Source organism: Lepidochelys kempii, chromosome 6, assembly GCF_965140285.1.
Source record: "Lepidochelys kempii isolate rLepKem1 chromosome 6, rLepKem1.hap1, whole genome shotgun sequence".
Classification (NCBI taxonomy): Eukaryota; Metazoa; Chordata; order Testudines; family Cheloniidae; genus Lepidochelys; species Lepidochelys kempii.
In genome coordinates, this window is record NC_136385.1 from 93,530,128 (window position 1) to 93,556,208 (window position 26,081).

The window sequence follows — 26,081 nt, forward strand, 5'->3', positions numbered from 1 at the left end:
AGGAGCAGGGTCGTCAGAGCCTGATTAGAATTTTCAATCATAGAAATGATAGGTCCCAGAGCACAGAAACTGGAGATGAAAAGACTGATTAGCACTAAAATAATCCATTCCTATGGCAATGAAGGGTTATTCCCTCTTGTCTATTCTGCTGGGCTTTGAGCAATGGGGCTTCCACCCCTTTCTTTGGTGGAACTTTTCCACAGTCTGATCCATTCTCACCAATGTCACCATTAGTGTTTCCTGATATTCAGCCCAAGATTTATACAGGTGCAGCCCATGATTCCTAGTTCCGTATCTTTGAGATCTGCCCAAATGCATGAACTCTGATGAGTTTATCCAAGCTTAAATCTTCCTCTCAAAAGTAAACCCGTAAATACCACCACCAAACAACCCCTTCCCCAGGACTGATTATCTGTAAAGAAGCAGCACGACATGAAAGATGAGTCTTCCTTCTAAGGTCTGCGCTCTGCTGCAGATCCTCCACCATTTAAAAATCAATAGCCATCTCTGATTCTCCCCCTTCAGCTCATCTCTGCCTCATTATAGTTCTAATTTGCCACAGCAAAATTGCACTCCCCATTTTTCCCCACCTTAATCAATGGGGCTTTCCATTAAGGAGAAAAAAAAAGTTTATCTTAGCCACTAGAACAGAAAATGGACAGAAATGATTGGTGTGATGATCAGCTCTGGAAAGCCAAGGCCTTTATTGATTTTCTGTTCAGGGCACAACCCTCCAGCCTTCTATACTAAATGCAGTTTGGGAAGGAGTTATAGGTTCTTTTAGATAAATTTAAATGCTCGTATAAGGTGCTGACTTGACAGTACTTGTGAATGAAGTCTCTGTAGAGAAGCAGCGTGTCTACTGGTTAGAGCACATGACTGGGAGTCAGGAGATCTGAGTTCAATTTAAAGTTTTGGACAATGGTTCTTTATGCTTCACTTCACCTGTGTCTCATTTTTCCTATCGGTAGCAAGGGGATAATGATACTAAGCCACTTTTGTGATGTACTTTGAGATTCCCTGCCTGAAAGACATCTCAGACAAGCCTTATGACCTATTACATAGGAACATGTATCTCATGGGCAGCAGGTGTGAGAACTTCCCTGTGCTATCCCATCAGCAGTGCTCAGTCCTGATCTCTAGGAATCAGCTTGAGGGCTGAGGGGAGAGCTCAGTCTCCACAGCCCATTCAACACAGGTGCCAATGAAGCTGATGGAGTTGAGCATGTGAATACTTACTCAGCGGAAACAAGACTGAAGCCAAACTCATTTCACAGATGGGAGGATATTTAACATCAGCAACAAAAGAAAAGGTTGGAGTCCGGCTAAGGGGATACGTTGGGCCAGTCAATGATAGTGAATCGGCTTTGAGAAGCAAAAAGAGATTGGGAACGTCTGCATTTGCTGTGACTTGCTCAGAGACAAGGCAATGCCTCTTTATTTGGAAGAAAGGAAAAGCTACTGCAAACATTAAACATTCTCCTTCTCCTCGCAAGCAGTGGAGGCAGCAGCTGCTATTTCCAATGTCTCTCTGTGCACAGGCCCTGGATTTCAGTGAGAATCTCAAATCCGGCTTCCTGCCAAACCTGCGAATGCTTTTTCTCAGGGAGATAAGAATTTAGCCGATTAACTTGTTCAGAGTGATGTGCACACATTCAAATCCTCTTGGGGCAGGATGTACCTTTAAAATAGTAGGAAAGAGGACGCGGGAGAGAGCTTGCTTATACTAAACTAACCCATGATGCTCCAGAAGTTCCTCTTCCCCCACTGGGACCCCAGGAGCAATGCAGCTCTGAGTAGACTTGCTGCTGGGAGGCCCAGGCCAAGTCTGCATTAAAGGTGCAAGGGAGATTCTGTGTTTGGTATTATTATGGTATACTGTATATAGGGGAACAGAAGGGTTCTTTCAAAAAATTTCTGCCTAGGAAAATCCTAGGACCTACCACACCAGATCAGACCAATGGTCTCTCTAGTCAAGTGTCCTGTCTCTGACAATAGCCAGTACCAGATCTATCAGAGGAAGGTGCAAGAAAATACCATGAATATATGAAGGTACCTGCCCAAAGGAAAATTTCACTTAATCCCTATTAGTTAGTGGTTGGTTTGTACCCTGAAACAGAAAGGTTTGTAGCCCTTCTAATAATGTTTGACATTATCTAATGTAACTGTTGCTGTTCTCATTATCTGTATAAGTTTCTGATCATATTTTGAATCCTGCTGAATTCAGCATCAAGAATATCATGGGGCAGTGAGTTTCACAGATTAAATTGCCATTATGTTAAAATCATTTTCTGTCATGGGCTTTAAATTTATTGCCTTTTACTGAATGTCTCATTGTTTACGTATTATGAGAAAGCAAAAATACAAACATCTGGTTTACCTTCTCTGGCCCATTCATTATTTTCAGGACTCCTATCATGTCCCCTTCTGATTTGGTTCTCTCTAAACCAGGGCTCTCAAACTCAAATGACCATGAGGGCCATAGTACATTGGCCCGAGGGCCGCACCACTGACCCTCCCCTCACTATCCCAGCCCCACCCCCACTCCACCCCTTCCATGATGCCCCATCCCTGCCCTGCCTTTTCCCCACCCCTTCCCTGCCCACATTCAAACCCCTTCCCTGAAATCCCCACTCCAACTCCACCCTCTCCCTACCCCCAGGGGGTGCAGAAGGGGTGCAGGGTGCATTGGGGGTTCAGGGCAGGGGTGCAGGGTGGGACAGAGGGTCAGGGTGCAGCAGGTGGCTCAGGGCAGGTGGTTGGGGTGCAGGAGGTGTGCAGGATTGGCAGGGGGTTGGAGTGCAGGAGAGGTATGGGGTGCGGCAGGTGTGCAGGATTGGCAGGGGGTTGGAGTGCAGGAGAGGTATGGGGTACGGCAGGGGGCTCAGGGCAGGGGGTGGAGTGCAGAAGGGGTATGGGGTGCAGCAAGGGGCTCAGGGCAGGGGGTTGGAGTGCAGGATGGGTTCGGGGGGCTGGGTCCAGCCCAGCGCACACCGGGGGCAGGGCAGACTCCCTTCCTGCCTGCTCTGCCCCCGCGCCGCTTCAGGAAGCGGCCAGGACCTGGCAGGGGATGCGAAGCAGGGGCACAGAGGTCTGTGTGTTGCCCTGGCAGCTCCTCCAGGTACCTTCCCTGAAGTGCCCAATGGCTGGGAACAGGGAACTGCAGCCAATGGGCGTTCCTGGCCAATGGGAGCTTCAGGGGAGGTACCTGGAGGAGCAGCCAGGTCAACACACAGACCCCTGTATGCCCCCTCCCCCAGGTCCCAGTGGCTTCCCGGAGCGGTGCTGGGGCAGGGTGGGCAGGGAGCCTGTCCTGTCCCCAGTGCGTGCCTGGCCGGAGCCGCTCTAGGTAAATGCTGGGGAGGCCGCGGGGAGCTGGCAGGCCGCAGAAAATAACACCGCAGGCGGCCCGCGTGTTTGAGTCCCCTGCATTAGGGATTTGTCCTATCTAGTTTTCAATGTTTGCTGAGCAGATGGACTTTTGCTGCTCTCCTTGCAGACTTCTTGGATTTACACCTATGCTGGGAATGTTTAAAAATAGAATGTCTCCCCTTCCACCCAGAGGAGACAAGGGTTATCATCTGCATCTTGAGCCTATCGACCTGGGCGTAGTCCGTAAAAAGATCAGTGGTAACACTCACCTTCTAAACTTGGACAGAGCTGATTTTAGACACTTTTCCAGTTGCTAATGGGCATATTATGACTGGAATGCTCAAGACTGAAGCAAAGATCTGGATTAATGCAGATCAAAGCAAGTAGTGAATTCATTATGAATTCTCAGCCCTCAATGAACTCTAACTTAGCCCTTTACAAAACAGAGCAAGAATTTTGCCCTTTAGATGCTGCTAATGTGCTCTCTAATATTTTCTGGGGCTTATTCAAATGCCAGACCTTTAGTTTTCATGCAGCCACACTAGGGCATTTATTCATGACAGCCTCTGCTCCCCCAAGACTTACGTATGAGGAAAATGTTAAGTCCATAAGGACTAAGACTTTTGGGGAGCATTTTTGGTGCAGCACCACAAAGGTAAGAGATAGAAAAGCTCCATCTAATCCCCTTATCCATCCATTTGCAGGAGCCCACCAATATTATGTATTGGTATTGTGCAAGGCACTGTCCACACACAAAGAAAGACAGTCCCTGGTCTGAAGAGTTTGTTCTGTAATTAATAAATACATCAGACGTCGTTCCACAACAGGAAGAGATACCAAATCCATGCTGGAGTTGAACTTAGCCAAGAGGCATTGAAGGTAGCACCTCTCTCACGCAGCCCAACAAAAAACCAAGCATATAATCCAAGTGGCCCTGAAGCCCTATGCAGGGTTCCTTTTACATGGCTGGTGGATGGCACGGTTAGCACATCCAAGAGAACCCTGAAGGAAACAGCAAGAGGGATGCATCAGCATTAACAATACAGAAAAGTAACTATACGGAAGAAAAGAAAAAAAAAAAACTCTCCAAGAGAGATAGAAATCTTTAATTTAAAAACAGAGTAAGTGTATTCATGGGGAAAGCATGACAAAATACCCCTGGGATAGAGCGTTGCCCTCAAACAATTAAAATTGCATTAAAAAGCAGATAGGAAGGTCTGAGTCCTAAAGAAGATGGGCACAGAAGCCAGTGTTTTCCTTATTTTGTTTAAATACAATTACCTTTTGGCAATAGCGATAGTCACTGATTAATCTCTTTTTTTGGTACTTAATTTACAACTTCATTGTTCCTGCTTGTAAGCCATTCTCCTCATGCTGCTCCTTAAAGGAGCCAAGCAGGGACTGCAGAGACCACATTCTGCAGACAACTAGAGGGATCGATTCTGACAGAATAGGGTCTAGGGCTCAGTCACAGGGACATGGGGAGGAGGCCTGAACAGAAATCAGTAGGTATTCCAGGGAAGCCTGGCCCTAATTATTGTGCTCTAAACTCTGAGGTATTTAAAAGAGCCCAGTTCTACTCATGAGATGAGTCTCTGCTGCAGGTTGTGGGGTGTAAACAGAGAGTCAGAGGGCAGGACTCCAGCTAATACAGCAAGCCTTCTGCAGAGCATGTTTAGGGTAGCCTCTGGTTTCTGAGAGCTGAGTCAGTATGAGCTGCAGATGTGGCCTCATATTAAAAGCACAGTAAGCAGATGCTCATTCAGACACGTGTTGCCATTCAAACTTGTGCATGATCAGCAGTGCACTTCAACTGGGCTTTGTAAATCAAATACTTTAACATAAGAGCAATCACACCCTTCCCTTTGCTAGCACCTTCTATCCAAGAATCTCAAAGAGCTTTAGCAAGCTTTAATGTATTGAGCCTCGAAATCCCTGTGATGGGGGTATTTTACAGATAGGGAAACTAAGGTACAGAGAGGAAGTTATTTGCCCAACGTCACATCGCAATTTCATGACAAAGCTGGAAACAGAAGCGAGTCCCCACCCCTGTACTTTGGCTACATGAGCATCCTTCCTCCGCTTCACAGACCCTCCCCTTTCCCCACCACCACCATTTTAGCGCTAAAGATCACAACTATTCTGCTGGAGTCCCTTATTCCCTCCACAATTGGATGGAACTCCATATGGTCACCTGAAGCATCTGCCCCACCTGGGAGGTTACTGGCCCAGTCCAAGCCAAAGGCCCAAGAGTGGTCTCCAGATCTCAGCTGTCTGTATCGAGTTTGTGCCGCTTGACTTCACTATCCTCCTGGTGGTAACAGCTTTCAGAGGTTGCATCCCATTCTTTGTCTCTCCTGGACTCATCTGGAAAGCTCTGACCCACAGGCAGCACCTGTCTGATGGTCATGTTAATGCGGGAAGTCTGCAAATACTTGGTACAGATCTGCCAGTCCTCTTCAGAGCAGTGCTCAATGACTGAGCGGTCAGGAAAGTCTGAGGGGAATGCCTGCTCTAGGCACAAGGGCAAAGCTGTCCCCTCAGGGTTTGGGAGGACCCGTGGGACAGCATGGTACAGCAGGCGGCTGAAGCCGGACATTACCATGATGTCCCCACTGTGCATGAACATGGCTGTCGGGGCTTCATCACGCTTCAGGCCCCCCAGTAAAAATATGGAGGATTGTCCAAAACTGCGAAGCATGAGAGGTTGCGGGTGGGGGCAAAAGGAGAGAGAGAAAATACACACAGAAGGGAAAGCTCAGTTAGTGAAATAATAATTATGTGCAGAAACAGGAGGATTTTAATCAGCTAAATTCCTCTTTATATGCCAGATGGACCCTCTGTTACAACTTTAAGTTTAGTGCACATAAAACAGACTAACTGTGCACTGGTTTAAGCTGGGCAGGAGCTCTGCTGATGGATTTCATTCCTGCCCTTCAGCACTCGCCTGCCATTCAGCTATTCCAGTCTTGGGTCTCCAACTCTGCTGATGTGCCCCACAATCCTGAGGAGCAGCATCCACTGTAATTCAAAGCCTGTGCCCTTTTCATGCACTGCTCTGCTTATGCACCTCACTCCTGACCTACAGCATCCCTGCTCTTCAAGCCTCTGGAGGTGAAAGGTTACAAACAGACAATTTGGCACTAAGTTTCATGGGTCTCCCGTAACCTTAAGTCAGTTTACAAAAACATGCATTCAGCAGAAGATAAATGGATGTGCTGCCCCTCCACAATACACAAGCCCTTCCCCCAGCTCACCTGAATGATAAGAGAGGCTGAGAATGGTCCAGCTCAGACTCATCCACGTGAATTCCCAGCGAAGAATCAAAATGATAGTAGTTCAGGATCCCTGCCTCAGCTTGGAAGCCCTGGAAGCCACATGCAGCAGCCACTTGCTCTGACAAAAAAGCAAGGTCTGAGGGGAAAGGAGTGTAGTGATCTGCTGAGTACTTCTGGAAAAGGGAGGACATAGAGAAAAGAAATGCTCAGGAAAAACAGAACCCAAAAGCAGTAAAATCAATTTTAAAAAACATTTAGTGAGAACTCGGGGGCTTGTTTTACAGTTTATTGCATGCTAGCGCCGGGTTGACAGCTGGAGAGTGACATCTTATATTACTCCAGAATGGTCACACACGGGAAGCAGCAAGGCAAACGTCCCTCACACCCTGCTCTGGATGAACACCCTTGGAGGGATGAAATAAATTCAGGCGCAGTAGCCCATTCAACTCTGGGTCTGTGCTGAGACCGCCACAAGACATACATGCTAATTAGTGCCATGTGATATGGTGATTTAGGTGGTAGACCTGAGGCCACTAGGAACTGCACTGAGACACTCAACATTTTACATGGACTTGAGTTATGAGGAGAGGCTGAGGGAGCTGGGATTGTTTAGCCTGCAGAAGAGAAGAATGAGGGGGGATTTGATAGCTGCTTTCAACTACCTGAAAGAGGATGGCTCTAGACTGTTCTCAATGGTAGCAGATGACAGAACGAGGAGTAATGGTCTCAAGTTGCAGTGGGGGAGGTTTAGATTGGATATTAGGAAAAACTTTTTCACTAAGAGGGTGGTGAAACACTGGAATGTGTTACCTAGGGAGGTGGTAGAATCTCCTTCCTTAGAGGTTTTTAAGGTCAGGCTTGACAAAGCCCTGGCTGGGATGATTTAACTGGGAATTGGTCCTGCTTTGAGCAGGGGGTTGGACTAGATGACCTTCTGGGGTCCCTTCCAACCCTGATATTCTATGATTCTATGACTACTGAGCAGCGGTCAGAGAAGACCTATTTAGTCATTACCTCAGGTTGGGAACCTAGAGGTGAAAGGCTCTGAGTATCCCATCACCAAAGCCCAGAGCCAACTAGCTCTGCCTCCTCTTTGAACAAAAAATATAAAACAGAGAACTGCAACCCCACCATTTCCACTTTTCCGTTCCTCACTGACTATCTCCGACAGGGGAGACCAGGAGGGAGCAGAGGCACTTTCATTAAGGCTGTTCAGTAATAGGCTCACTCTGTACAGATAAGGCTGCAGGTAATTTGGCTAAGTGTGTCTGCAGCGCGCTGATAGACTGTGCTCTTGCTCTGCATTCCTCTCCCAGCCTCCCTCAGATTGAGAGTCTGATTAGAAAGGCCATTTTTGTCTCCGAGATCTTCAATAACCGCATGATTCCTGCTGGCTGGCGAGGCTTTGCTATTGCTTCAGGCTTGAAGTTCACAGCCACCCCAGCAACAATCACCTCTACGCCTTACCAAGAGGAAAGGTCTTTTTACAGCTAGTCTACACTAGAAGCGCTATATCGGCACAGTGTGAAGATGCTCTATGTCAACAGGAGAGAGCTCTCCCATTGGGACAATTACTTCACCTCTGCAGGAGGCGGAAGCTATGTCGGTGGGAGAGCGTCTTCCCGCACCGACATAGCGCTGGTGTGGACACTGCCTAGGTCACTAACTTGCGTCGCTCAGGGGTGGCTTTTTCACACCCCTAAGTGATCTAAGTTATATCGACTTAAACTGTAGTGTAGACCTGCCCTCAGAAGTAGTTTCCACCTTCACATACCCAAGATGAGGAGATATGTCCAATTACCAAGTTACACTGTTTCAAAGGCCACCTCCTTTCAGTGAGGAAGAGATACTCTGAACAGAGGATCAGGCCTGCAGGCCAGATGTGCCCCACTGCACTACCTCCCAAAGGAAATGACACATGGCTTCACACATCTGCCATTAAATCCCCAACACAAGCATAGGATTTAAACTCCCATGCAGTCAAGCTCTGGCTCAAGGCCCTCCTTGAGAAAGAGCCTTGTGGGAACATACAGATTTCACTGCCATTGCATTCTGGGATGTCCTTCTCCCCTCCCTTTCTGATAGAACTGCACCCTCCATTCAGAGCATGCAGGAAAAAGGAGAGACAAAAGAGTGATTCCCCTCAAATACCTTGGTATCCCAGTTATAATGGTAACCTACAGTCACCCAGCGTAGCTTCTCCAGTAAACTTCTGGGCTCCCGTTTGCTGGAACCTTTGCTCCTAAAAGACAAAATTAAAGAGACAATAGAAAGGAAATTTATTTCCTTCCTTGACATTCTCTGACATTGCTGCATGTAGAAATGGGAGACATTCATCCATAAAACAGCATATTAAACACCTCACAGTGGATCTTTCACTTACAGTGCCCAAATCTTTTCCTTGGCGCAGTTGCTGTGAAAGTTCAGTTTATGACATTTGTACAAAATGTAGGGGCCTGGAACAAACTGCCACCACTTCACTTTCGATATAGGAGCTACTGGAGTTATCATGGGATCAACAGAGGTGATCAATGGACTGAAGGAGTAGCTTTAAAAAGGTATGGAAAAACTAAATAAGTACAGCTTGGCTAAACTACAGCTAATGTGGGGAGGGAACATCTCAGCCTATGGACATCTGAAGGGTGTAAACAAAAAAAGAGGAGGAAGAATTATGTAGGGCAACACATGGGGTATAACTTGAAAAAAGGGATGAAATTCAGAAAGAGAATATTTAGGCTGAACTAGAGGACAGTGAGTTAGATGGGTCAGCTGTGTAACAGTCACCAAAGAGAAGGGATAGATTCTCTGTTGCTTGGTGCATTTACAAGAAGAGTTGATGACAGACTGTGACCAGAAGACGTCATGGAAGGAGTAATGCTGCATTGGCTGTGAGATATATGCTGGATGAACTAACAAGTCTGCTCCATCTTGTAATATCTATGATTCTAGAATACTGCTGACAATCATCCAGACTGGCATGCAGGACAAAAAGAGAGTTCCCCAAGTATTTCTAAGGAAGACAGTCTGCGAATGGAAATGTCACCATCTTGTGACACAACTGTCTGCTGAAGTGACAGCCCTAATGCAGATAGAGCCACTGGCCTGAGCTAGCAGAGTAGTATTCTTCCACGGCTGAGAAAGGATGGAGGGATAGGGAGGGGAATAGCCTCTTGGAATGTTCTCTTGCGCTAGGAGATGGTGGGATGCCTGTAGGGATTCACAAGAGGGCAGAGCTGTAAGAAGTCACATAACAGCATGTCAGTGGCAAATATGGAGGGGGCTGCATGCAGATGAAACACCTCCCAGTCATTTATCCCAGCATCTGCAGCTCCTCTTTCTTTATTTTATTACTGTTTGCTCTGCTGTGAAAGAGGATCTGTATCCAAGCATTTTGATAAATAATAGCGCCAGGAAGGTTGGCTTTCAGTTATAAGCTTGTTAACCCAATTATACACCTTCTCTCTTAGCAAACAAGAAGCATGCTGTTTCTGCTGCCTTTGCCAAGTCTGACCCAAACTTCAATGTTTGGCTGTTGCCTTTCCACTTTTTCTGCCCTCTAAACGACCGATCTGCAGATAGGAGCACAGCTTCTAGCCTGAACCTTGGACAGGTCTTTAAAGGCCAACTTCCACAGCTCCCATTCCAGTTTCCTTCTTCAAGGTACAATACTGGGAACTGCAGTTACTGTAATGCAGCAATACAGTAACTTTCAAATATCTGCTGGACTGAGTAACCAGTGGAGCCTAGAGGCACATGGCACTGCACTTCAAGGGAGAAGCTACGACTCCCGTGCACTTCAAGGAGAACTTAACATGTGCAATTAAAAAACAATTCTACTAGAACCTCCGTTTTCAATGTTTTCCTTCACCTGTTTTTTCTTACAACGCTAGGGGTGTTTCTGTGACACCACGATCTTCACTTCTTACATGTTCAACAGCTTATTTGCCCTGAGGCCTTAATACTTTATGTGTAATTTCACAAGTGGTTGCTGTGGAGAGGAAGGTGATATTTCATACTCTTGGAAATGATAAATTACTAGGACTGGAATAGCCAGGGGTGCTGCAGGTACTGAGAGGTATCAGTAGAGCAGAGCTGCGTGTGTGGAAGGGGAACAAAACTGAAATAGCAGGGAGCCGACAGGTTAAAACTGAAATGCATTAGCAGAACTATGCGGGGTGCCCAGTTAATTAATAGCAGGGAGAACTACAGAGCATGCATGAGATGCATCAAAGCACAGCTCTGGGAGAGGGAGGAGCTCAGAACTGGAAAAGGAGAGGGCTGTGGGTCAGGAATGAGATGCACTGGCAAAGATATGCAAGGATGCATGAACAGAACCTGCTTGGAATAAGTAGGGCTCTAATTCTTCTCTTTCAATAGCACTAAATTCACTCATATTTTAAAAGCCTGACTGTTGCATGTGCTAAAAGGCTTCTGATGGTTCTTCTGGGGAGGCAATGGAGTTTCAAGGTTTTTGGTTTATGTACTCTTATATAATGTATTATGCTCCAAAGCCCAAGTCTTCCTGCTGGCATCAGCTTCCTCCTCAATCCCCTGGTGGTAACTGCCACTATAACTTGAACTCCCTCAGAAAGATGGCGGAGGAATGCACTAAGCCCTCTGGAACTGCGAGCAGTTCCCAATATTTAGGAGGACACCCAACTTCCCCTTTGCCAGTGATGAGTGCTTGACAGGGGCCTTCAGGGAGTGGGAACGCCAAGATTTCTCTAGAGCATGGAGTTCCTGCATCCACAGCTATCTTAAAAGTGTGCCCAACCTTAAAGGTGGGTCCTTCCTTAATCCAGCAACTCTCTCTGCACCCCCAAAAGCCCTTGCCTCAAGAAGACAGATGAGCTGGCTGGGTCACTCGCTCTCCCCTAGTGAAAGTGCCCACGCATCAGTTTGCTTGCTCGTTCTCTCAAGTGAGTGCTTACTAAAAGTGCTAACATTTCTCTCAGGCATCACACTCTTGCAGCACTGCTTTCAGCTGAATCAGCATCAGCTGAAAATTAACCTCCGGTCCTGATTGCTCTCTGTGCATGCAGAGGATGCTCCTAGTAAAGTCCTGCCACGTCACAGTGGCACCCCAGTTCTCTCACCTGGTGGGTTGGGGGCACTATTGACCAGATTTTGACAAGCAACTTTCATACTATATTGAAAGCAGAAATGTAAAAGCCAAGACTTCAGAAACAAAAAGCCAGGAATACTTCACTTACCCTTGGATCAGCACAGCACGGGTAGCAGCAAGACAAGTTTCCATTACAGCACTCTGCAAATGTGCCTTAAGAGGGCTCACCTCTCAGGGTAAAAGGGGAACTGCATTACAATACAACATTTCTAGACTGCAGTACCTTCCTCCTACTGAACCCCAGGAGAAAAGAGAAGCAATTTCTCAAGGCAGTTTTGAAGGAATGAGGGGGAAAGCATTTTGCTTTCATAATGGGGCTACAGTGGCTCTCCACCTCTTCAATACAGCAGGGCATTTTTGCTCTCTTGATAAAATGTTAAGCGCATCTTCTGGAAGGGAGAGGGAATGGACAGGTTTGCAGGCAAGGAGGAACACAAAAGGAAACTGGTTACAGGAACTGTCTCCTGGTTATGGAACCTTTGGAATCAAAACAAGATTAGAAGGTGAGACACAAGACTGGCTGGCTCAAGCGGTTCTAGGAATGGGCTGTGGAGCCTTTCACCTACAGGACACTCACTGCCAGGTTGGAAGTGTGAGGCGGGTTGCCTGGCAGGCTCAGAGAGTTTGGAAAGAGGCTTTTCGCCTCTAGAGCACTGGCTCCAATCTAAGGCTTAGAGGGACCTCACAATCCCTGCTGCCTGGGCTCACTGTGGTACAGCCCCTGATCTCTAGCATGAGAATGGAGAGAGGCAACGGTTATCCTACTTACACGCTTGTCACCGTCTAATGGATTCATAGCAACTGGAGGGTCCTGTTCCCTGGGCAGGAAGAAGGAGGCTTAGCAGAGGTGCACACCAAGCAGTGCAAAGACCTAACTTGAATTTAAGATGTTCAAGTCCATACCACCATGTGAAACCCTTCTTCTTGTGCAATATTCTGCCAGTTCCATCCCCTGCAAATATACCAGACTCAGACTTCAAGGCCAGAAGGAACAATCATGATCATCTAATCTGACCTCCTGCACATTGCAGGCCACAGAACCTTGCCCACCCACTCCTGTAATGGACTTCTAACCTCTGGCTGAGTTACTGAAGTCCTCAAATCACAATTAAGACTTCACGTTACAGAGAATCCACTATTTACTCTAGTTTAAACCTGCAAATGACCCAGGCCCCATGCTGCAGAGGAAGGCGAAAAAACCCCAGGGTCTCTGCCAGTCTGACGTGGGGGAAAATTCCACTAGCTAGGTGCCAAATCCTTCTGGTTTTATTTGGTAATCTGAGATTATTCGGACAGTCAGGACTCACCTCAGGTGCTCCTGGCTCTGCCCCCACAGATCAACGGTCTCCTCAGCAGCCATGTGCATGTCCAGATTGCGCACATTGGGTTTTTGGGGGTACAACTTGAGACACTGCTTCACCCAGTGCCGCTGGCAGCCCGGAAGAAAGGGGTTTGAGATGAAAATAAACCCTGTCCATACAGTAGAAAAGAAAAAAAAGAATACAGTTAGGTGTCCATCCATTTTTCTAAACCCTTAGCGTTGGAGGGACACTGAGAAACTCTCTTATGTGCTCCAGCACTGACTCTATGCATGGGTGGATGAAGTCTGTTACCAAAGTACCAAAAAGAGACAAACTAATCCCATAGCCAGTGGGTTTATTCTGCCCAAAGTAAAGGACTGTAGGCACTAAGGCTGCTGGCAGTGGAGACAGTGGAGCTTTGGTGTGAGGAAAAAGCAATGACAGGAGAAGAAACAGTGTTCCAGTCTAACCACTAATTACAGGTGGCTGGAGTGGGCAGGTAAATATTCCTCACAGCCTCCTTTTCTCTGGGCTGAATAAGATTTAGTTCTTGGAATGTTCCCTAATAATTCAGCCCTGAAACCAGAGAAGGGGTCCTTGCCATGTCAGGGTTGAGGCAAACTGGTGGGTGCAAGGTGCACAGGGGACGCTTTCCCTGCCACCAGTCCACGTTATATCTGTCATGTGGATCTAGAATCTCTCCAGGACTATCAATATGGTAAAGAAAGCAAAAGAAGTTTACAGGATTTGTTCAGCTGGGTTCTTTTGAACTCTAACGACATATAAGGTTAAACAGAGACAAAATCAGAAACAGATGAAGACAAGCAGCAAGGCTGAAAGTCTCAGTGGGATACAAACTTACATTGAAGCTTTATGAAAGAGGTAGTAAAGGCACAGAAAAAACCTCCTACCAGCACATCTTATAGGCCTTTCAACAGTAAATTAACTATCTTAGAAAAAGTGCTCTCAAGTTATTAGTATACTATTTCTCATTCCACTCAATCCCCCACACCCTCCAGATCATGGGGCTGCCTTCTGACAGCTTTGGTTACAAGACATTCCCTCACCAGAAGTATTAATTTTATTCTGCTGGCGTCTGTATGGAACAGAATAATAATAATACTGCTTTGCCCTTTGATAGATTTATACCAGGTGTTCTCAAAGCGCTCTACAACATACATGAATTACACTTCATTAGATGGGGATTATCCTAGGTCACACAGCAAAACTTGGAATAGAATCCACATGTCATGGGGGCTGGTCCTTTCAGGGGAGTCAGAGACTAGTCTACCTGTGACAGGCATGGCTAGAGAATGAGCAGGACCAGTTGCCACCTGCAGAGGGCAAGGAACCTGAAGGGCCAGTCTGTATTTCACTCTAGTTTCATGGCCTGCTGACGGCATTAGTTGGTGGTATCTCCATGGAGCCATGAACCTACGCATGTATTTGGTGCAGTTCAAGGAATCTGCCAACGCCTGTCCCTTCTGAAGTGAGAGCCTGGTGCACATCTACATAGACTGTGTCAAGTTGCAGCCCCTCTTCTGGCTCCTCCAAAACCTCTTACTGAGGTTCTGGCTGCACTTTTTCCCACATCTCCTCACACCCCATCCATAGCTCTACAAAGTCACAAGACCTCCTCATCAACATCCGTATGGTGCTGGCTAAGATGGCCACCATCAAACTAGGAGAAGGAAGCTACATATGGGGGAGGAAGGGTGGAGGAGCATGCTCTGCAACTGTGAGGCCTATTTCCAGTCCCTTGTTAAATCGCAGCCCTGAGCAGAATTCCTATGGGAAGTGTACACTAACCCCTTAGACACCTTTGAAGAACAGTAGTCGCTGTTGGGGGGAAGGGCGGGGGGGGGGGAAGGTCCCTGTTCGGTGTCCCCTTTTGGTTCCCTGATTTTACAGCTTTGACCCTCCTGTTCATTTAGTTCATTTGTCATTTGGTTCCTGGGGCAATCTCAGTTTCAAAAATGGTGGGCTAGCTCCAGAGCAGAGAAATCAGTAAGCCTGGAATTCTAGTTTTCAAGAACAGTAACTGTAGTTATGCTCTATAAGCCACTTTGAATGTATGTCACAGGTGACATACACCCAACAGAAGTACGAGAAGAAGCCTTTAGTTACTGGGATCTGCAGTCTCTTAGTCTCCATTTAACTCCTGGAAAAGTCTGTCTCCTGAAATTCCACTGACAGCTTCAACTGGAGATGGGATTCCCTTTCTCTTACTCTGCTCAGCTGTTCTGCACTGTTGCTGTGCATGGTTGAACATTAGTGACATTTCATCCCAGAGGTGACTGCATTTCAGTGATGGGTGAAATTATTCCTGTAGCATTTGAAATTTGAGATGGAAGGTACTATGGAAATGCAAGATTATCGTCACAGGGTACGTCAACGGATTTCCAGTCTCAAGATGGAAGGTGGAGTTGGTACAGCTCAAAAAACTCAGTTTATTCTTCTGTTTCCCTCTTCATGCATACCAAACTTCAAAGCTCTAAATCAGTTCCTCTTCCTCCTGCACTTGGGCTACAACTTCTATCATACACAGACAGACCTATATCAATTCTTCAGCCAGGGCAGTAAGGCCACAGAGTACAGTGTGGGGAGAACAAGAGAGGGAGACAACTAAATCAGAGGTGGCAAGGCCATGTTTTGTCTTGAAGTCAGATGCACTTACCTGGGTAGCCATCCAGGCCATAGGCTTTCCACTGGCTAACTGGCCGCAATCCTGCTCTGTAAGCATCTTGATCCCTGACTGAAGAAATGCTTAGGTCAGAGCTGACCACCTGGCAGGAGAGAAGCAAAAGTCAGGCAAGTGAACAGGGCAAAGATTTGACACCCCTTCAAATATAGACAGATGGAGTTTATCTGATTTATATTCAACTAAGTTAAAATAGGAGCATGGGAGTCTTTCCTGCTATGTATGTAAGTCAGGAAGGAGTTCTACTGCACTATGTGGGGCTATGCTGTAGTGTATTAGTGTCTCAGGGACTCTAGTGATAGGAATGCTCCCAGAGAACTATTCCCTTAGTGAACTTGCAGGAGCACAATCAAATTGTTAAACTAGCATGAGTATATGACAAATCAAACAGAAGCTAGAGCCTCTATCATACATCATAGGTCAGAAAGGAAACCCCTCATTCTTAAAGAAGTAGGGGCAGCAGGGAAAAATTACATGTGGCCAGAAAGAATGCTACTGTATTCACCTATTCACAGGTTGCAACCTCATGCTGGTGGTGACACATTCATCAAGATGCACTCGATAGTAATGCGTAGCACTTATATAACACTTCCCACCTTCAGAGCACTTTCCACCTTCGGAGCACTTTCCAAACATTTGTCACTCATCACAATCCCTTTGGAGGTAGGCAAGTATTATCAGAAAGGGAAACTAAGATATATGAAATGTCTTGGCCAAAGCTACACAGTGAGTCAGAGCTAGAACCGGTAGTAGAATTGTTCCCTATCCTGTGCTCAGACCACACATTTCTCTTTTTCTTGTATCAGAATCAGCAGATACAGGGTTAAGTGTTATTCTTTGCACCTAATTTGGATTGTTTCACTGATCATGTTCTCTCTCAGCCTAGGTCTACACTACCCCAGCACCCCATCAACGTTCTGCGGATCGATGCACTGGGGTTGATTTAGTGGGTCTAGTGAAGACCTGCCAAATCGACTGCAGATCGCTCTCCAGTCAACCCACGTACTCTACCCTGAATGAGAAGAGCAAGGTAAGTCGACAGGAGAATGTCTCCCATTGACCCAGTGTAGTGTGGACCCTGCAGTAAGTCGACCTAAGCTACATCGACTCCAACTACGTTATTCATGGAGCTGGAGTTGTGTAGCTTAGGTCGACTTACAGCGGTAGCGTAGACATAGCCTTAGTTCAACAACTCAGACTCCACAAGGAATGCGGTATAAATGCCTAGGCAGAGCTTCAGTCTCACTGCACACTCAAAGCTTACAGGGCCTCAGTTTACAGTCTTCTGAATCAAAAGACAAATACCTACAGATAGGTAAACATTTTGTTTTAGTGACATCTTAAATTCTATAGAAAACAGCTAGATCTGAGTGAAATGTGTCAGGGGACACTAAATCCTTGGTATTTAGGAGTTTCCTGAACCTAACCATTTTTACTGGTTTGCTCATCTCTCAATAAAAAGGAACTTTATTACTGCAAACCATGAACAGTCATTAGCTCAGAGACTCCTGTCCGTGGAATGTGCCTGAGAAGGTTCTTTCCTCAGCCAGGGATGTCACCACAAACTTCCCAGCTCCTGCCTCTAAAAGCTGCTAATACACCAGCTGCAGCCCTTTCTTCAGAATAATAGAAATTGCTCCTGTGCCCAAAGATCTACATGCATTGAATTAGATAAATAAACCTCAGAGCAAGACAGCTTGGAGACATTTCACATCATCAGAGAACTCAGCTGCTTGAAGAAGTTTATTGGAGAACAAAAGGTATAATATCTGGCCCAGTCTGTCTGGCCTTACACTCACTCCTCACTGAAGAGAAGATCCAACACATTTTTAGCCCATGGGGGAAAAAAAAAATACATCCATTGCCAAATATCAAATAACCTGCGATGGTGGTAGGGACAGAACAGAGACACAGAAATGGATCAGACACCGCTGATGCTTTCAGTACTTAGAAGTGCTTAAAATTTCCCAAAGGGACAGCAGCAAAGTTCCCTCTAAGCTGTGCTTCTGCCTATTAAGCCTCGCAGAGGGGCTCAGGGCTGCGGCAGGAAGAGGCGCCCCTCCTCACCAGCCCCAGCGTGGACCTGCCGCAGCGGGGAGAGGTGCACAACCCCCCACACCATCCCCCCCGAGAGCTTCCGGAGAGAGGTGCCTCTCCCCCAGCCCCGAACTGCTGCTGCAAGAGAGGGCTGGGGGGAGTTCTCTCTCCCTGCCGCAGCCCCGGGGCAGCCTGCACCCCAAACCCCTCATCCCTGTGCCCCAACTCTCTGCCCCAGCCCTGAGCTCCCTCATTCACCCCCGATCCCTCATCCCCAGCCTCACCCCAGAGCCCACACCCCAACCCTCTGCCTCAGCCCTGAGCCCGCTCCCACACTCCAAACCTCCATATTGGTGCACATAACAAATTCATTCCGCATATGGAGGTAAAAAATTAGAGGGAACACTGAAGTCCTGGAGAACACATATTGTGTTGATAAGTGGGAGTCTCAGCGCGTGCCGCCCCACAAAAGGAGAAGATGTTAATGAAACCCTTGTTCATTGTTCAACATTAAACAGTTAAGTGTGTTCCAGGGTTCTGTGTCAAGTTATCAGTAGCTTACTCCTGTTGCAACAACCATCATTACAAATCTTTTAAAATTAATGACACAGAAAAATGAAAACCAGCCAAAGCAGAAGAAATGTAAGGTTTTCACGTTAATAATATCCCTTAGTTCTTTTAGTTGTATCATTTTCTATAGGGAAAACCCCCTTTTAACAATAGTCTTTTAGATCAGTGGTTTTCAAACTTTTTTTTCTGGCGACCCAGTTTAAGAAAATTGTTGATGCCCATGACCCAACGGAGCTGGGGATGAAGGGTTTGGGGTGTGGGACGGGCTCAGGGCTGGGGTAGAGGGTTGGAGTGCAGGGGTGAGGGCTAGGGGTGGGGCTGGGGATGAGGGTTTGGGGTACAGGACAGGGCTCCAGATTTGGGGGGTGCTCAGTGGTGGGATAGGGGATTGGGGCGTGGGCTTATCTTGGGCAGCTCCCGGTCAGCGGGGGTGCTAAGACATGCTTCCTTCCTGTCCTGGCACTGTGGACCGCGCTGCACCCTGGAAGCAGCCAGCAGCAGGCCTGGCTCCTAGGCGGAGGCACGCAAGCAGCTCCATGTGGCTCTCACCTGCAGACACTGCCCCCCCATCCCCCATCTCCCAGTGGCTGGTTCCCACTTTGGGCAGCCCTGTGGCCCCCTGCCTAGGAGCCGGACCTGCTGCTGGCTGCTTCCAGGATGCAGCACGGTGTCAGAACAGGTAGGGATTAGCCTGCCTTACCCAGGCAGCATCGCCAACGGGACTTTTAATGGCCCGGTCAGCGGTGCTGACCAGAGCCACTGTGATCCAGTGCCTTACATTCTGTGACCCAGTACTGGGTCGCAACCTGCAGTTTGAAAACCACTGTTTTAGATGGTATTATCTGTCATTTTTGAGGGGAGGAAAGGGAAAAGAATACCACAAACAGAAAATGCAGATTCTGTCGGTGGTGTGACTTACAGCCTCACTGCAGGAAAAACACAGGCTCAGCACATGATCTTATCACCCAATCAAGATCTGTCAAACTTGTATCAGGAGTGGGTTGTTGAAGGCATTGCTTTTAGATGCTGTTCTGGTCATAGGCTCACGGCGCTGCTGCAAGGCATAGAGTTGTCTTGGCAGCTAAGCAAGATTCGCTGTTAGATAGCAGGCAAAGAGAGAAATAGGAAAGAGAATACGGTAGGGATGGAGTATGGGGGCGGAAATGAAACCTGAGAAAAGGGATTAGAGCAAGAACCCAAATCTCTTTTACTCCTGAGGGAATTCTGAGCCACTGCGCATGTGCAGAATTCATGTCCCCCGCAGATTTCTTTGCTTCCCCACAGAAAAATGACTTTCTGACAGGAAAGCAAAGGGAAGCCACAAGAGCAGTCATGGAACCCTCCCCAGCAGTATGTTTTGGGTGCCCAGGGCAGCCAGCAGAGAGGTAAATCACTCTGGGGCAGGAAGCAAGACTGGGGAGCACCCGGCTGGTGTCTCCTCCCTGTGCTGGGCTCAGCTGCTAGTCCTGGCTGGGCTGGGGAAGACAGGACTTCCTCCTCCCCTGCACAGCATCTGGGGCTGGGTCAGACCCACCCCCAGATTTCTCCCAAGGCTGCAGGAAGCTCTGCAAACTCTCCCCTCCACCTCACTTCCTGCACCCATCAGTCCTCAGCTGCAGTGGGAGGGATCCCTATACAGGGAGCTGCTCCCCCATCCACCCAAAACCCATGCATCCAGAACCCCTCATACCCAGACCCTCCTGCCGAGCCTCACCCCTCACACATCTGGAATACCCCGACGAGTCACCTGAACCCAGATCCCCACGCCACTGGGCTCCACTCCCCCAGCATTTGGAACCCCACCGAGCCCCCGACACCCAGACTCCCTTGCCAAGCTCTATCCCCCCCGACACTGAGCCCCAACCATCTCCTCCCTACACCTGAGCCCCTTCACCTGGTCCCCCTGCAGGGTCTCGTTACCGATGCACCCAGAAGCCCCCCAAAAGCTCCTATGCATCCAGATGCCCCCCGAGCCACCTGCACCCAGACTGCCCCACAGAGAACTCTCTCAACCCACACCTAGATCCCCCACACACTAAATCCCTCCACACTTGGATCCTGCCTGCCTACACCTGGTGCACCTGACATGGAGGAACAAGGCACTGGGGTGTTTCTGGGGCAGGCTCGGTCCTTGCGCTGTGTCAGGGTTGGGTGCAGCCTCACTACTGAGTCCATGCCCCGGGGTGGGGAGCTGCACAGTGATCTCCCACCACCGTGCAGCCAGTAGCTGTGCTCCCCAATGCCATGCTGGAGCCTCCACATTTATTTGACAAATAAAATTTGCAGAATTTTAAAATATTGTGCGCAGAATTTTTAATTTTTTGGTGCAGAATGCCCTCAGGAGAAAGCACTGGACCATTGCCTAAAAAGAACTGCTAGGCTGAAAACCACTTATGTTTTTAAAGTCTGCTATTTTGAAAAATCCCAGGCTTATGAGCATATGATGTATGTGGAATCTCAGTTTCTTTTAAAGGCATAGTGCATTTGTTTCTAGCCCTGATGGATTTTGAGATATCACACATTAAAACCACCAGGGCTGCCTTGGTCTAGCAGTGCTTTTGGACACATTTGTTTCTACAGACGGCAGCTTGTAAGATAATGGACCTTAAAAAAAAATCACATCATTCTAACTAATAGCTTGGTTTTGTCCATACAATAATACAGTAATTAAGATGTAATGGCCACGCTACAAGAACTACTAGAGCTAGAAACCACAATGTTTTATAGTACGTGACAGACTGGAATCAGAGTTTTCAAATGGTATGAAGTATTAGGGTTCAAAAGGGAGCTAGATAGGTTCATCAATGGCTATTAGCCAGGATGGGCAGGAATGGTGTCCCTAGCCTCTGTTTGCCAGAAGATGGGACTGGGTGACACGGCATGGATCACTTGATGATAACCTGTCCGTTCATTCCCTTTGGGGCACCTGCCATTGGCCACTGTCAGATGACAGGATACTGGGCTTGATGGACCTTTGGTCTGACCCAGTATGGCCATCCTTATGTTCTTATTAATCTCTAACTAGCAGGTCATGCAATCTTAGAACTTCATATTGGAAATTATGTTGGGGGAAGAGAGCAATAAAAATTATGTGATTTTATGACCATTTGTCTTACAGCCTACTAGGTATAGAAACACTTTGAAAGGACTTCTATATAGACATTACACACAAACACAAACCATATTAAGAGTATTATTAAGGTTGCATAAGCAAGCTCTCAAAAGTTAGGAGATGCCAGAATGAAGGTTGCCTGTGCAACCTTAATTTGGTCCTTTGGTGTAAATGCATTACAAAACTGTCTTTAATTACCTAATCTCACACTATTTTTTCCACAGGACCCCGCCTCATTCAGTGCACAGTACAGACCTCTTCTAGGGGTGAATCAGGGTAGTGCAAGTAGAAGAGGCTGTTGTCTGCAGTGCCCCAACCTCATTTATTGCAGGAATTGGAAGGAGTGCAATATCTGAAGTACTGGGGATTGGTGGCTGTAGGCCTGCCCAAAACTAAAGGCCCTCCCCCTCAATGAATAGGGAGGAACCACTGGATTTGAGCATCACTTGATTATAGGGCATAACAAATGAAAAAAACAGGAGCAAGGGTCAGGTCAGAGGTAAAGAAGCAGGGATCCTGAGGGGAACTTCCAACAGAGCCCACTGCTTCACAAAGGCGTCTACGAAGTCAGTGGACACTGTCCAGAGGAACTGTGCCTAGAGACATGACTGGATGAGGAACAGAAATAGGCCCTGCAGTTGTGGAGTAACCTCCCCCTCCGCATCGAGCTTCCTTCTCCTGGTATGATGGATGGCCCAGACAATTTTAAATCTGGCATTTTCTAACTTAAATTGCTTGACTATGCAACCTAAATAACATTTTTTATGTAGTCTTTTTAAAGTGTAATTTTCTAGGTTTTTTTTTGTTTGTTTGTTTTAGGAAAAAGATAAAATATAAAATAAGTAAAACTGCAACAATCCCCACATCACGACTCATTAGTAGAGCTTGAACCTTGAAGCTTCAACACATACTTCTAACACTTAAACCAGTGGTTCTCAAACTTTTGTACTGGTGACCCCTTTCACATAGCAAGCCTCTGAGTGCGATTCCCCTTATAAACTAAAAAAACACTTTTTTTGTATATTTAACACCATTATAAATGCTGGAGGCAAAACAGGGTGTGGGGTGGAGGCTGATAGCTCACGACCCCGATGTAATAACCTCGTGACCCCCTGAGGAGTGCTGACACCGTTTGAGAACCCCTGACTTAAACAGAACTAATTACATTAGTTGGCAGCAGAAGACTGCTATCCAAGAAGGGTAGATGGGCTGCTGGTGCCACATGCTGGGTCTGACAGCCCAATCTGGCTTTCTCTCTTGGTCCCTGCAGAGACAGATAGATTTTGTTCCCCATGTTATGTCCACAAAGCAAGGCAGGGATAGCTGGGGCTTTGTGGTAGGTCTGAAGAACAGTCAGGGGGTGTCATTGTGGGACTTCCTTCTCCTTCCCACCCAGGAAGTTGGGGGAAGCAGAACCGCCACCAGAAAGGGGATAAGTTGCTGGGGTAATGTGTCTCCTCTCAGGAGGGGCATTGTGGGAGGTAGAGCGTGAGGCCGGGCTTTTTGACCCCTGAAAGCTACTCCAGCAGCTCCTGTTCCCAGAAAAATGTATGCTGTTGCTTTAGCCAATGTGTGAGCCTGGCCTTAAAAATATTCATGTTCAGCTGTTTTGGCATTCTGCCAACATTCTCCTGTGCAGTGAAAGTCACAGTGATTAAATAGTGTTTTTTTAACAGTTTATATCTGAAACTTCAACAGTATTCCATGGAGAAAAGAAAAGTCACTTCTGTAGCCTGAGGGTTTCATTCCTGCTGAATTTCAAAGGACTACAGCAGGGGTAGTTAATTATTTTTTGTCAAGGTCCAAATTTCTTGGTCAAGGTATAGTCAAGGTCCAGACTCCAGAGAAAGTAATAAAAAAAACAAATGATGATAATAAAAAAATAGCTTTCAGGGTCCGTTCAAAAGTGGCTGGCAGTCTGGATTTGGCCCATGGTCTGCCTATTAACTATTCCTGGATGACAACAATCATAGAACTGGAAGAGACCTTGAGAGGTCATTTAGTTCAGTCCCCCGCACTCAAGGCAGGACTAAGTATTATCTAGACCAGGGGTTCTCAAACTGGGGGTCAGGACCCCTCAGGGGATCGCAAGGTTATTACATGGGGGGGGGGGGGTCACGAGCTGTCAGTGTCCACCTCAAACCCTGCTTTCCCTCCTGCATTTATAATGGGGTTAAATATATTTAAAAGTGTTTTTAATTTACAAGTGAGGGTGGGGTTGCACTCAGAGGCTTGCTATCTGAAAGGGGTCACCAGTTGGGGTCACCAGTACAAAAGTTTGAGAACCACTAATCTAAACCACCCCTGACAGGCGTTTGTCCAACCTGCTGTTAAAAATCCTCAATGATGGAGATTCCACAAACTCCCTAGGCAATTTATTCCAGTCTTAACCACTCTGACCATTTGGAAGTTTTTCCTAATGTCCAACCTAAACTACCCTTTCTGCAATTTAAGCCCATTGCTGTTTGTCCTAGTCTCAGAAGTTAAGAACAATTTTTCTCCCTCCTCTGTATAACTACCTTCTATATACTTGAAAACTGTTACCATGTCCCCTCTCAGTCTTCTCTTCTCCAGACTGAACAAACCCAATTTTTTCAATCTTCCCTCATAGCTCTTGTTTTCTAGACCTTTAATCATTTTTGTTGCTCTTCTCTGGACTCTCTCCAATTTGTCCACATCTTTCCTGAAATGTGGCGCCCATAACTGGACACAGTACCCCAGTTGTGGCCTAATCAGCATGGAGTAGAGCGGAAGAATTACTTCTTGTGTCTTGCTTACAATACTCCTGCTAATACATCCCAGAATGTTTGCCTTTTTTGCAACAACGTTACACTGTCGACTCATATTTAGCTTGTGATCCACTATGACCCCCAGATCCCTTTCCACAGTACTCCTTCTTAGGCAGTCATTTCCCATTTTGTATGTGTGAAACTGATGGTTCCTTCCTAAGCAGTGTACTTTGCATTTGTCCTTCTTGAATTCCATCCTATTTACTTCAGATCACTTCTCCAGTTTGTGCAGATCATTTTGAATTTTAACTCTATCCTCCAAAGCAGGTGTTAGAGATAGAGGTGTTAGAGCTTCTAAAAAAAGGGTTGCAAAAATCTTTTATAGTAGAAAGCGTTAGGCAACCTAAATCTGGAGGTCATTACTAGCTCTTCCTACGATCAGGATGTGCTCTTCACAATGTTATGGGAGGACCACTAAACTTGTCCAGGTTTGTAGACAAAAATTGTTGATCCTGGGTCATATGCAGCATGTTTCTCTTACATAGTTGAAAAGGACTATGTTATTTTAGAGAGAGTGCTTATTTGCCTCTTCTGTTTATTACTCCCCTGAAGTTGTCATCCTCTATTCTTAACGTGTTTCTCTACATCAGCTAATTGTGCTACCACAGATAGAAGATGCTGGATTTAGGGAGGAAATAAGCAGCAGATAGATTGGCTCTTAAGGAAACAGCTTCCTTTCTCAAATAGTCTTAATAATACACAATTAAAAAAAACCCAAGAGGAATATGATCATATTAAGAGATTATGTATACCTAGTATGGTGCTTTAGAAATGCAGAGAGATTAATAGGTAATGGAAAAGGATTTCTAGCTGGGTGCATTTCAAAGTTTTCCATGAGGTTCCAGCCCACCACACTGAAAACAACTCCCATGTGAAGAACACACATCCATAAATCTGCTGTTGCAGATGGGAAAAATGCTAGTCACAGATACTGTGATCAACTACTGTTGGTAAAAGATTGTATGAACCTGAGGAGCCAGTGTTGGCTTGTTTGCATTGGGGCAGCCGCTTTAACAGTACCATTGTTTGTACTGTAAATAGTCAAGACAAGTATTTCCAGCAAGGCGAATAGAAATATTAACATACACATAAAAAGGAAAGGAGGAAAGTTTAGCCCTTCGGAGTACGCTGTAAACAAATCTGATGGGCTCTTCTAAAAGGTTTTCATGCAACCTCTAGAGATGCCAATTCTCAGAATGTAGTGCAAGTCACATGGCACCCTACGCTTTCCCCAGCTCCTGGAGTCAGGCCCTCACACGAGAATTTCCACCTTCCTCGAGCACACACGTTTCTAGCTCGCGTGCGTGCAGCAGGGAAAAGCCTGACAAAGCGATGAAGGCTCACAAACCAGGAAACCAAGACAAAGCCCCAGCGTTTTTAGCACCTCACGGTTTTGAGCCCATCTCATGATTTGAGGGGAACCAAACTGACGATTTCCTTAAAGCTGGGGGTGGGCAGCGCAGTGAATAGCCCAGGGCCGAGTTGACGCTCCTGTTCCTCCCAGGGCACTTAGTGCCCGCGTAGGAGGCTTGCGGCGCCAGTCGGTCTGATGAACGGGGGACTTGAGGGCGAGAGCGGCGGCCGGCGCCCGGGAGCGGACGCCGGGATCCCCCCCAACTCCCCGCAGTTACCTGGTCCCCCGGGGCGGAGAAATCAATTACAGCCCGCAAGTCGGGCCCGCCCCGCAGATCCCGCCGCCGGTAGAAACGGAAGAGCCGGCGGAAGGCGTCTTCCCTACCCTCCCGCGCCAGGGCCGCAGCCGCGGCCACCGCCATCTTGGCACTGACAACCTCTCA

The 26,081-nt window shown here is 47.0% G+C and overlaps 1 protein-coding gene across 1 annotated transcript; it reads right to left on the reverse strand.

Moving 5' to 3' along the window:
• Positions 1 to 4,460: 4,460 nt before the first annotated feature.
• ALKBH1 (alkB homolog 1, histone H2A dioxygenase) lies at positions 4,461 to 26,081 on the reverse strand. The gene is made up of 6 exons (XM_073349306.1): positions 25,917 to 26,081; positions 15,754 to 15,862; positions 13,083 to 13,245; positions 8,802 to 8,892; positions 6,630 to 6,823; positions 4,461 to 6,062 (listed from the first exon to the last, which is right to left on the reverse strand). The coding sequence occupies exons 1-6, from the start codon at positions 26,058 to 26,060 to the stop codon at positions 5,639 to 5,641; spliced, it is 1,125 nt and encodes a 374-aa protein (XP_073205407.1). The 5' UTR covers positions 26,061 to 26,081; the 3' UTR covers positions 4,461 to 5,638.